At 41.8% G+C, this 12,783-nt stretch overlaps 1 protein-coding gene across 1 annotated transcript in view; it reads left to right on the top strand.

Moving 5' to 3' along the window:
- The window catches only part of LOC126305094 (kanadaptin-like), a gene marked incomplete at its 5' end in the record, with an annotated part of 228,471 nt that overhangs the window by 135,279 nt on the left and 80,409 nt on the right, over positions 1-12,783 (top strand). Inside the window, 1 exon segment of the mRNA XM_049992011.1 lies at positions 6,651-6,781. Within this exon segment, the coding sequence (XP_049847968.1) occupies positions 6,651-6,781 (131 nt within the window).

The following is a 12,783-nucleotide window of genomic DNA, read 5'->3' as shown; positions in this document are numbered from 1 at the left end:
TACATCATCACACTGATCGACCAGATTGTGTCAGATATGATGGGGTCTTTTGTCATTTGTGGAATGCCGGTCAGCTGCTTTTGAAACAGATAGAGTTGTGAATGATAGAGCCCAGTTAGTATTCACTAGTTGTGGGGGTCCACTGCCGGTGAGAGATGACAGAGCATCGGATCGCAGCTGCTTCGTATCCAGCTGGAGCCACAGGTTATACGGTATGTCTGGAATTTCCAGAGGTGACCCCTGGTGTGACTAGCATGTTGCTCTTAGCAGTGATCTTATATAACAGGTTGCCTCGTGATTTGCAGATCGAGGCCAGAACACAGGTCAGACAGAGCCTGAACAATTGAGCCGATGCCACAGTGCCTGCCTGGCACCGGTTGCAGATGGTAGCCTAGGCTCAGTGGCAGTCCAGCAGTGACAGCAGAGTGAGGAGAGTCGGAGGTTGCCTGCTGGAAGCATCTCGGGTGATCTCTTCCCTGCCATCAATGTGGTTTTGTACAATGTAAGGGCATCTACTGATGGTGTGGATTTCGTTGTTGTTGTTGTCGTTGTTGTTGTCTTCGGTCCAGAGGCTGGTTTGATGCAGCTCTCCAGCCTACTCTATCCTGTCAAAAAAAATGGTTCAAATGGCTCTGAGCACTATGGGACTTAATTTATAAGGTCATCAGTCCCCTAGAACTACTTAAACCTAACTAACCTAAGGACATCACACACACCCATGCCCGAGGCAGGATTCTAACCTGTGGCCATAGCGGTCGCGCGATTCCAGACTGTAGCGCCTAGAACCGCTCGGCCACCCCAGCCGGCCTCTATCTTGTCCAAATTTCTTCATCTCCCAGTACCTACTGCAACCTATATCCTTCTGAATCTGTTTAGTGAATTCATCTCTTGGTCTCCCTCTACAATTTTTACCCTCCACACTGCCCTCCAATACTAAATTGGTGATCCCTTGATGCCTCAGAATATGCCCTATCAACTGATCTCTTCTTCTAGTCAAGTCGTGCCACAAACTCCTCTTCTCCCCAATTCTATTCAATACCTCCTTATTAGTTATGTGATTTACCCATCTAATCTTCAGCATTCTTCTGTAGCTCCACATTTCGAAGGCTTCTATTCTCTTCTTGTCTAAACTATTTATTGTCCACGTTTCACTTCCATACGTGGCTACACTCCATACAAATACTATCAGAAACGACTTCCTGACACTTTAATCTATACTTGATGTTAACAAATTTCTCTTCTTCAGAAACGCTTTTCTTGCCATTGCCAGTCTACATTTTGTATCCTCTCTACTTCTACCATCATCAGTTATTTTGCTTCCCAAATAACAAAACACATTTACTACTATAAGCATCTAATTTCCTAATCTAATTCCCGCAGCATCACCTGATTTAATTCGACTACATTCCATTATCCTCGTTTTTCTTTTGTCTATGTTTATCTTATATCCACCTTTCAAAACACTGTCCAATCCGTTCAACTGCTCTTCCAGATCCTGTGCTGTCTCTGACAGAATTACAATGTCATCGGCAAACCTCAAAGTTTTTACTTCTTCTCCATGAATTTTAATTCCTATTCCTAATTTTTCTTCTGTTTCCTTTACTGCTTGCTCAATATACAGATTGAATAACACCAGGGAGAGGCTACAACCCTGTCTCACTCCCTTCCCAACCACTGCTCCCCTTCCATGCCCCTCAACTCTTATAACTGCCATCTGGTTTCTGTACAAATTGTAACTAGTCTTTCACTCCCTGTATTTTACCCCTGCCACCTTCATAATTTGAAAAAAATTATTCCAGTCAGCGTTGTCAAAAGCTTTCTCTAAGTCTACCAGTGCTAGAAATGTAGGTTTGCCTTTCTGTAATCTATTTTCTAATGTAAGTTGTAGGGTCAGTATTGCCTCACGTGTTCCAACATTTCTACGGAAACCAAACTGATCTTCCCCGAGGTCAACTTCTACCAGTTTTTTTATTCGTCTGTAAAGAATTCGCGTTAGTATTTTGCAGCCGTGCTTTTAAACTGATAGTTCAGTAATTTTCACATCTGTCAACACCTGCTTTCTTTGGGATTGGAATTATTATATTCTTCTTGAAGTCTGAGGGTATTTCGCCTGTCTCGTACATCTTGCTCACTAACGTTTTGTTAGGCCTGGTTCTCCCAAGGCTATCAGTAGTTCTAATGGAATGTTGTCTATCCCGGGGCCTTGTTTTGACTTAGGTCTCTGTCAAACTCTTCACGCAGTATGATATCTCCTATTTCATATTCATCTGCATTCGCTTCCATTTCTATAATATTGCCCTCAAGAACATCACCCTTGTATAGACCCTCTATATACTCCTTCCACCTTTCTGTTTTCCCCTCTTTGCTTAGAACTGGGTTTCCATCTGAGCTCTTGATATTCATGCAAGTGGCTCTCTTTTTCTCCAAAGTTCTCTTTAATTTTCCTGTAGGCAGTATCTATCGTACCCCTAGTGAGATACTCCTCTACATCCTTATATGTGTTCTCTAGCCATCCCTGCTTAGCCATTTTGCACTTCCTGTCAATCTCATTTTTGAGACGTTTGTATTCCTTTTTGCCTGCTTCATTTACCACATTTTTGCATTTTCGCCTTTCATCAATTAAATTTAGTATCTCTTCTGTTACCCAAGGATTTCTATTAGCTTCGTCTTTTGACCTACTTGATCCTCTGCTACCTTCACTATTTCATCTCTCAAATCTACCCATTCTTCTTCTACTGTTTTTCTTTCCCCCATTCTTGTCAATCGTTCCCTAGTGCTCTCCCTGAAACTCTCAACCAGTTGTTCTTTCAGTTTATCCAGGTCCCATCTCCTCAAATTCCCACCTTTTTGCAGTTTCTTCAGTTTTAATCTACAGTTCATAACCAATAGATTGTGGTCAGAGTCCACATCTGCCCCTGGAAATGTCTTACAATTTAAAACCTGGTTTATGATTCTTGAACCAAGTGTTAGCTATAATTAAGTTATGCTCTGTGCAAAATTCTACCAGGTGGCTTCCTCTTTCATTCCGTACTCCCATTCCATGTTCACCTACTGTGTTTCTTCCTCTTCCTTTTCCTACTATCGAGTTCCAGTCACCCATGACTATTAAATTTTCATCAATCTCTTCGTCATCTGCGGAGCTAGTTGGCAAATAAACTTGTACTGCTGTGGTAGGCGTGGGCTTCGTATCTATCTTGGCCACAATAATGCGTTCACTCTGCGGTTTGTAGTAGCTTACCCGCATTCCTATTTTCCTATTCAATATTAAACCTACTCCAGCATTACACCTATTTGATTTTGTATTTATAACCCTGTATTCACCTGAGCAGAAGTCTTGGTCCTCCTGCCACTGAACTTCACTAATTCCCATTATATCTAACTTTAACCCATCCACTTCCCTTTTTAAATTTTCTAACCTACATGCCCGATTGAGGGATCTGACATTCCACACTCCGATCCACTGAACGCCAGTTTTCTTTCTCCTGATAGCAATGTCCACCTGAGTAGTCCCCGCTCGGAGATCCGAATGGAGGACTAGTTTACCCGTGGGATATTTCACCCGAGAGGACATCATCATCATTTAACCATATAGTAAAGCTAACGGCTGTAGTTTCCACTTGCTTTCAGCCGTTCACAGTATAAGCACAGCGAGGCTGTTTTGGTTAGTGTTACAAGGCCAAGTCAGTCAATCATCCAGACTGTTGGCCCTGCAACTATGGAAAGTCTGCTGCCACTCTTCAGGAACCATACATTTGTGTGGCCTCTCAACAGATACCCCTCCGTTGTGGTTGCACCAACCGTATGGCTATCTGTATTGCTGATGCACGCAAGCCTCCCCACCAACGGCAAGGTCCACAATTCTTGGTGGAGAGGATTTCGTTATTTTCCCCATTTTCTCCTTGAAAGTGCGCACTGACCCTCCCACCTCTCCATTACATTAGAAGTGGACTGGTGCCACTAGAAGGTGTTGTACCCCTTGCTGCTTACAGAATTTTGAAAACTGAGTTGTCTGTTATCTCAGGCAGTGACCTTCGGAGGGCCCTCATTGCCAAAAATTAGCAAAAAGTTATGTGAATACATGATGTCTGTTCTTTTAGACATGTCTGAAATAGCAGACACCACACAGAATCCTCACTTGTGATAAATTATATGTAAATTGAAGTTGGAGGGGGGAGAAAGGTAAGGAAAGGGAATGGATTTGATTATTGATGTCAGCTATATTGGGACATTACGTGGAATCAACATTGATGAGTGGAAATGTGTGGTGGACTGGTATTTGAACCCAGGATATTCTTCTTACTAAGCAGTTGCATTAACCACTGTCCACCTGGAACACGATGTTTGGTGCAACTGCGTAGACTATCTTAGCGCGCCTCTTAGCCAACCCTCACCCTCATCTACCACCACATATCTGTAGTACCTCTCCATGTCCTCCGCACTCGCTTGCAAATATTCTCGCAGGAGGTCGAGCATATTTTTTCATACGCACTGAAGAAGGTGGATTCATTGCCCATCAGTTATATTTTCACTCGTCACCACTGATTCCACATAATGTCTTGATGCAGCTTACGTCAACAGTCCCTTTCCTTTCCTCCCCCCCCCCTTCCTCCTCCCCTCCTCCCTCCACCGTCAATTCACATATTTAATAAAAGACCTGGATCACGTTTGCTGTTGTCTTTGAACCCATGGCTCTAATACATGGCAGCGCTTGTAAAGTTAACAATAATTTTATGGTTTAACCTGAAAGGTTTTATGCTGTGAAGTGACATAGGTACATTTCCCAGTCGTCATCGCCATCTGTAAGTAATGGAAATGATGCAATTGCCGAAGGTTTCTAGTTTCTGATAGACAACACTGCTATTTGCTGCTGTAGTGAGGTAAATTGCTGTTCACGTTTTTCCTGTTGTCAGTTTTGTTGCGGCTGTGCCCTCATTTAATGTTTTGTGGTTCCTGGCCAGATGAGAAGAGGGTGGTATGATAGGTGGGTGGCCGGTTTCCCCTCACCACAACACAAAAAGCACACATGGTTAAAATACACTTTATTCAGGAACCAATGGAGTACTTAACTTCAGTGATGTCCAGTCTGAAGTTCTATGGTTAACAGCAATCAAATAACATGTACTAATTCTCGAATCTTGTCCATGTCTGTATCACAGCTATATACAATGACTGTTGCTCCCTCACAGCTAGCTAAGGTCCGAGGCAATGATTGTCACTGTGGAAGACTAGAGCAATGTGTGACATATTGAGGTGAAATGCGAGCTGAGTCCGGATGTGACATACTGAGATTGTGACAGCTCAGTTGGCGTCGGTGGCAGTGGCCTATATGCAGCTCTCCTTGTTACTCTACCCTGTGTAAGTCCCTTTCTCTCTGAGTAACTAGTACAACCTCCTACCTTCAGACTCTGAGTACTGTATTCGTGTCTCGGTCTCTCTCTATGATGTTTACCCCATCCCACTTCCCTCTAGTGCTAAATTGGTGAATCCTTGATGTCTCAGAATATGTCATACCAACTGATCCCTTCATCTAGTCAGGTTGTGCCGCAGATTTTGTTGCTCCCCAGTTGTATTCAGTTATGTGATCGACCCATCTAATCTTCGGCATCCTTTTGTAGCACCACATTTCAAAAGCTCCTATTCTCTTCTTGTCTAAAATGTTTGCTGTCCATGTTTCACTTCCAAATATGGCTATACTCCATACAAATACTATGAGAAAAAATTTCCTGACACTTAATGTATACTCGATGTTAACATATTTCTTGTCTTCAGAAAAGCTTTTCTTGCCATTGCCGCTCTCCATTTTATACTCTCTCTGATTTGCCCAAATATCATTCTACTTGAATCTATAACCCTAAAAATAATAAGATGACAGAGAAGAAAGAGACAAGCTACTTTATCACTATCACCATCTCCCCCATCTCCATCCCCCTTGTGCACAAAGTCCCCCTCCTGTAATCTTCTTTCCATTGTTGTTTACAGTTCCACTTGCCCACACATTACTGCTGCATTTTTCTGGTATTGCCTAGCTCCCCTGCCCCCAAATAAAAGGATGTTTCCTTTTATTTAGGAATAAGGGAGACAACTAACCGAAAAACAGAAGCGCTATGTCATTGATGGATACCCGAATGAAAGGTGCACAGCTTAGATAGCTTTCGATCGATTGAGCACACTGTAGGAAGACAGACGTTTGCTGTGAGTATGTGCGTATGTTTGTGTACATGTTTTTTCTACAGATTTGAAAAAGGAAGTCCATTCCAAAAGCTAGTGAAGCTCTCTACCTTTAGTTTGTGTAACTATCAATGACGCAGTGCTTCTGTTTTTCAGTGAATCGTCTCCTTCATTCCTAAATAATTCATAATTATGAACCAGGTTGTTTCCTTTTTATCATATCTCCCACACCTCTACCAGTAACTACCGGCATTTTGCTGTCATTTATTTTTCGAACAGTTTTATCATTGTCATAAGTTAAAACTGGTAACATATTCATAGACTGTAAACTTTCCTTTACAGACAATTTGGAACATTTGTTTTGAAAATCTTGTATAGCTGTTTGTAACTTTCTTTTTACTGTGACTGTTGTTAAGTCCTGATTGTGTTTATGCCTGTATTTAGTATTTGTGCTTTATCTAATAGTTTTCACTGTTCTTCAGGCTTCCAATTGGGAACGGAATGATTGCTGAGGCTCTTGTGAAGGGTAAAAAGAAAGAGGTTGTGGTGCAGTGTGCTCTCGAAGCTTGTCGTGTTTTGGATCCCTTCGGAATGTTACGCCAAGCTACTCACGGTAAAAAAACAAAAATTAATTTTTCTGGCTTTTGGTTTTTCCCCCCACAAACATGATAATATCGTTACAGTAGAAATATTGTATTTTGTAACATGTATCATGTGCAAAATCAACATTTAAGTAATATGTTCATCTTCATCGTCATATTGAATAACTTATAGAGTGTAGTAAAAATCAAGCATTGGAAAATATAAGATGGAATGTAACAATATTATGAAAAGGAAAGTTGCTGCTCACCATATAGCAGAGACATGAGTTGCAGATAGGCACAAGAAAAAGACTATTACAAATGAAGCTTTCATCCAGTTGGCCATTGTCAAAAATAGAGGATATACACACATACACACACTCATGCAAATGTAACTCACCACCACCTTTCTACGTTTTCCACTACCTCTACCTCTTTCCAGCCCTCTGTCTAACCTGCAACACTTCACTGTCCACCACCCCTACCCTACTAATTCTCTCCCTCCCCACCCCAGCCTCCTCCTTACCCTCACCCAGGCACCACTCCCATCATGCACTGGTGCTGGTGCTCGCAGTGTGGTTTTAATTGCCTGAGACTACACTTGTGTGTGCGAGTTATGTCTGTGTAGTTCAGCATCTCCACTATATTGTGAGTAACCACTTTCCTTTTCATAATATTGTTATAGTGTCTAGTGACACTTATCAGAAACATAAAGACTTTTTTCAGTTCTAGTAGTATAGTTTTTTTCCCACAGACTTTATTCACTTCTTTCTTCCTTCCATCTTTTACCTAATGTATTCACTGTTTCTGTTGTGATTTCATTTCTTTGTTGTGTCTTCTAAAGCCACTTTCACTCTTTTCTCTTAATAATTTGTCCTCTGTTGAATGAAATGGAATTGCTATGTGAAGTATTCATTTCACTTTCTGAAGGTGTATCGCAGCTATATATATTGCCTGTTGTCTTGATAAAAATATTGAAATGTGGTGATGAAGTCCATTTCCATTTCTTCCTGCCTTCTGTTTTTACACTTATTATTTTTGGCACTATGGAGCAACCATGCCTTTGAGTTGTTGTTGTTGTTGTTGTTGTTGTTGTTGTGTGTACGTGCTTGTGTGTGTGTGTGTGTGTGTGTGTGTGTGTGTGTGTGTGTGTGTGTGAGAGAGAGAGAGAGAGAGAGAGAGAGAGAGAGAGAGAGAGAGAGAGAGAGAGAGAGAGAGAGAGACCAATAACAAGGTTAGCTAGTTTTGAGACGTAGTAAAGCAGGTTTATAGCAATGAATTTACTGGAATATGAAATGTTCTGATGTTGCTGATGCTCTAATATGCTGTTTCCACAAGGAGAAATTAGACCGTGTGAACCATCAGTTTCTGCAAACTGTGGAGTACAGATTTCCTGTGCCATTTCTCCTCACACCCCCAATCTTCCAAACTTCCTCAAGAACCAGCCCCTTCGTCGCCAGAGCTTCGATTACTTATTGTCCTGCCCTAAAATGAGGGACATCCTAACCAAGATCCTCCCCACTGCTCCTAAAGTGGTGTTCTGTTGCCCAACCTCCACAACATCATCGTCCATCCCTACGCCACTCCCAATCCCGATCCCAACACCGACCACTTCCCATGTAGATCATCTCCCTGTGGAAGACCCAGGTGCAAGACCTGTCCAGTCTACCCACACAGCATTTCCTATTCATATCCTGTGACAGGCTTATGAAAACCGATAGGCTGGACCACATGTGGAAGCAGCCATTTCCAGCTCTGCTACAATCATTGCACAGCTTTTTATATTGGTATCACTATCCTGGTGCTCGACTTAGTGGCAAGCCCTGCATGTTTAACCACACAGTGCTCTTCTACCATGCTGTCCCTTCCCCTTCCCCTTCCCAACTCTCTCCAGACTGCTGCTTCCGTTCTATTGGACAGTTTTGTTCCGGTCCAAGATGGCGGTCATGAGGTGTGCTTGCTTGTGTAAATGAATGTGTGTGTGTGTGTGTGTGTGTGTGTGTGTGTGTGTGTGTGTGTGTGTGTGTGTGTGTGTTTCCTTTTCCGAAGATGGCTATGGCCAAAAGCTAAATGTTTAACAGTTTTTGTGTTGTAACTGTCTGCAACTCAGTGTGTGATCTATCTTTTTCTTATATTGTTAAGTCAACAGACTTTATTGTTCATAGAAACATTCACCAAGGACAGTGCATTTAGAATAATTTGACAGGCTGGAACATTGCTCTCCAATGAATAATCATATACTTCTTCATATGCTCATGTATGATACTCTATGTAATAATAATGGTGTTCAGGTAATTTGTACAGAAGGAAGTCCACTGTATTGACTGGAGCATTGCACCGTACCAGATGTACTAATCACTGCAAAAGATAACCATTTGTGTTTTTTTGTCAATAGAATCTATTAATGACCATATATTTATGCTTATAAATAAACTGCTCTTTGCTGATGACCAAATAATTATTCAGAAGACAGAAAATGACCTCAAGTTCATGATACACCATGAAAATCAAATATGTAACAACTATCATTCAAAAAGTCAGGGGAAAAAAAGTAATAACCTTCAAAGGTAAATTTCTAGTACACTTCAAAATAGAACAAGATGAACCACCCATGGAACGGGATCACATTTTCAGCTGTAATACTGTGATATTAGCTATGAAAATATCAACATCAGTTATAAATTAAACAAGCTTCAAATGGTATGTGGCACAATGCACAAAACACTGGGTGCCAAGACAAGCCAGGATACATAGCTGATGAAACTTTCTCAAAATGTGCTTATACTACTGGCTTCTGCACCAAGCTATGTCTTGCAGAAACTGCTTAGGGTGACACTGGATTTTCCTAGAACGAGGTGCAAGAAAAATCTTTCCTTGTCCTTAAAGAGTGCTAAGATCTGTAGTCCTAGCATTATATGACAAGAATGCTGAGACAGAACTTCACACGAATGCGTCTGTTCTAGCACATGAAAGCAAATCTTGGGCATTAACTAAGAAACACAAAAGTAGAATACTGGTGACTGAAATCAAATTTTTAAGCAAAGTTTAAAAAATCTAAGAGGTAAAATACAAAACAGTATATTGATATAGTAACCAGAATCAAGTTCAAATCCAAACGCAGGGTTGTCAAGTAGAGTACAAGACTTACCACTGAACACCAGTATGCAGTACAACAGAACTGAATTCCTGGATGAAGGGTGTTGCTATTCATACAAACGCACAATATTCCTGTGTATACAAACATAACTGCTGGTGGTGAGGTTTGAAATTGTGACTCACAGCATGCCAGCCAGTGATAATAGCTACTACTCCTTACTACAATTCAGCATAGCTTGTGGCATTGCTCCCTCTTCTGAACAAATGATGACCTGCTGTTCCAGAAGTTCACATTGGACTGGCTACAGTATATTAGATCTAGATGTAGACATTGGTCCTCTGTATGGCAACACTGGCAGATTCTCACATTCTGGTCATGTTGTCACATCCTCTTATCTATGTTGAGCATTGAAGGTAGACCGTCCTCTCGAAGCTCCATGATCGTCTACTGGGACTTCAGTGTCCTTGAACAAGAAGTCTTCATTGTCAGTCTACACCTCGGGACTGTAGTAGAGCTTCATATGGAGAATGTGCATGCATATGCGTGACATCTCGGCACTGTTGTCTTCTTGATAGGCAATTGTCATCCTGTGGTTGACATCGCAACATAAAATTCTCTCTGATACTAGTCTTGACCAGCAAACTTTTCAATGATTCTTCACATGGGGTACTCAGTTCATCCAGGTGTTGTTTTCTAGAAGGAACATTGCAATTTCTGGAGCTTCAACAGTTGACACAGCTTTGCTGGCAGCATAGCAGGTGCTGTAGTCAGTAAAGGCTGTTGCCCATTAATTTCCCATTTGTCAAGTAAGAGAACATCCCCAAGAGGTTGAATCCAGTTCAGTGGAATGGGCCTGCTGCAGGTGGAATTGGCAGCACATGCCCCAGATGTAAATGGTGGAAAGTGCTTCCGTCACTGGTGTTCCTTTCATTGGCTCACATAGTGTCTAACAGATCAGTAGAGGTACCTGTGTCAGATCCTGTCTAGAGTCTTCACAAATGCCAGGTGACAAGGTGTTGGAACATAATAGAAATACTTCATGTTAGCTGTCTGTAGATGGGCTGGGATGACAAGCAATGACTTCCTCTTGTAAGATGTTATGTTTATTAGCTGCAGTTCTCTCATGATCAGTTCCTACTTCCACAAGGCTTCTGTAGTTTACAACATTGCTGAATCTCCCCCTGTTCAGTAGTAATGTTGTTTAATGCCGCAGTTACTGAGATTGCATCCATACTGCTGTGTTCCACCAAAGGATTCCTTGTAAGACAGTTGGCATTTATGTGTTTGTGTCCACTTTATTATACCACTGTGATAATAGTCCTCTGAAGTCTCAGGCCCTTGTCGCCAGTCAGTGTGAAAGATCTTTCAGGTCAGTCAACCATTATAGAGAATTGTGGTCCACAGCAGCAGTGAATGGTTTGTTAAATAAATAAGTCTTGAATTTGTTACGATGCAAACAACTGCAAGACATTCTTTTCCAATTGCAGAGTACTCTGGAAGCTTAAGCCATCACATTTTCAGCACTATTCTGAATTTGCTCTAGAACCACATTTTCAATCCAACCACTAACATCAGTGTGAAATTCTGTCTCAGCATTCTTGTCATACAATGTTAGGACTGCAGAAGATGTTGGCACCTCTTTAAGGACAAGGAAAGATCTTTCATGCACCTTGTTCCAGGAAAATTCGGTGTCACCCTAAGTAGTTTTTGCATGAGACATACCTTAGTGCAGAAGCCAGTAGTATGAGTACATTTCGAGAAAACATCTAATATCACAACTGTGCCGAGGAGTCAGAAAATCTGTGACTGCTCTCAATTTCTCTATCACTGGGTGGACTCCATCGCACTGACTTGGTGCCCGAGATTTTTATTTCTTGACTAGCCAAGAGACACTTTCCCGATTCACCGCATTCGCACCAATGACGACCTCATAAACCGTGACTGTGGCTATAATCTTAGCAAGACTTGGGAACCAGCGATTGGGTTAATCAAGAGTAAATCGAGCAAACGTATAGTTGTGACGACCACGGCGGACAGAGCCATCACACCGACGTCATCTCAGACGCTGTTGCAATCTGTCCCACCGCACGACCGTGGCGCGGGGCGCGGACGGCAGAGGGAGCGTGCCACGGGCGGAGGGTATTTAAACCAACCGTGGCCGCGACCGAACCCAGTCCCCCCTGAGCAGCCATAGCGTACGGATCTCCGTGCCGGCCCGTTCACAGGAGCTCAGTCCGTCAGTTCACCTAATGATGGCGACATGTTTGATCGCCGAAATATTGTGCCCGTTGGACACTATAGACCGGCAGTACATCCGTGGATATTTTGATTGTCTGTAAGTTGTCATACTTTTCGCTGTCAACGGGCATTATGAGTGACACTATTTTGTTTGACATTATGGTGAACAATTGCATTTATAATCCACTGGATAAGCAAACAGTTAACCATCTTCCACGGATAACTCGAGGAAATGCTGACCGATAATATCAAAAACCACCCATATCTCAACAAGTAACAGTCACTGTCATTTTAAGGCATTTTACAATTCATGCTTTGACAATGACTGGAGTCTGTCCTTGAAAATATTGGAGTTTTGATGAATTTATCCGGCCGCATTCTCGCGTGATATTAGAGCATACAACACTCTGGGAATAGCTTAACTTCTCCTTTGGCAGAATTATAATCCGCACAATTCATAGTGCACAAATTCCTAGTCAATAAAGGCTAGGAAGTTGTTATTACTGTGTATGCAAATGATATATTGACAGACACATTTTTAAACCATGAGCCTGTAAGAAATATTATTACTTTACTTTGTTCCAAAATCTTATGTCGTAACACCCTCATTACTGCTATTTGAGTCTGTGTCTAAAACATGTGATCGTAAATTTACGATTGTATGTTCAGGGCTTGTATCCATCTTCACGTCCCTATCAA

This window comes from Schistocerca gregaria, unplaced genomic scaffold, assembly GCF_023897955.1.
Source record: "Schistocerca gregaria isolate iqSchGreg1 unplaced genomic scaffold, iqSchGreg1.2 ptg000246l, whole genome shotgun sequence".
In the NCBI taxonomy this organism is placed as follows: Eukaryota; Metazoa; Arthropoda; class Insecta; order Orthoptera; family Acrididae; genus Schistocerca; species Schistocerca gregaria.
This window is presented reverse-complemented; position numbering and strand designations above follow the sequence as displayed.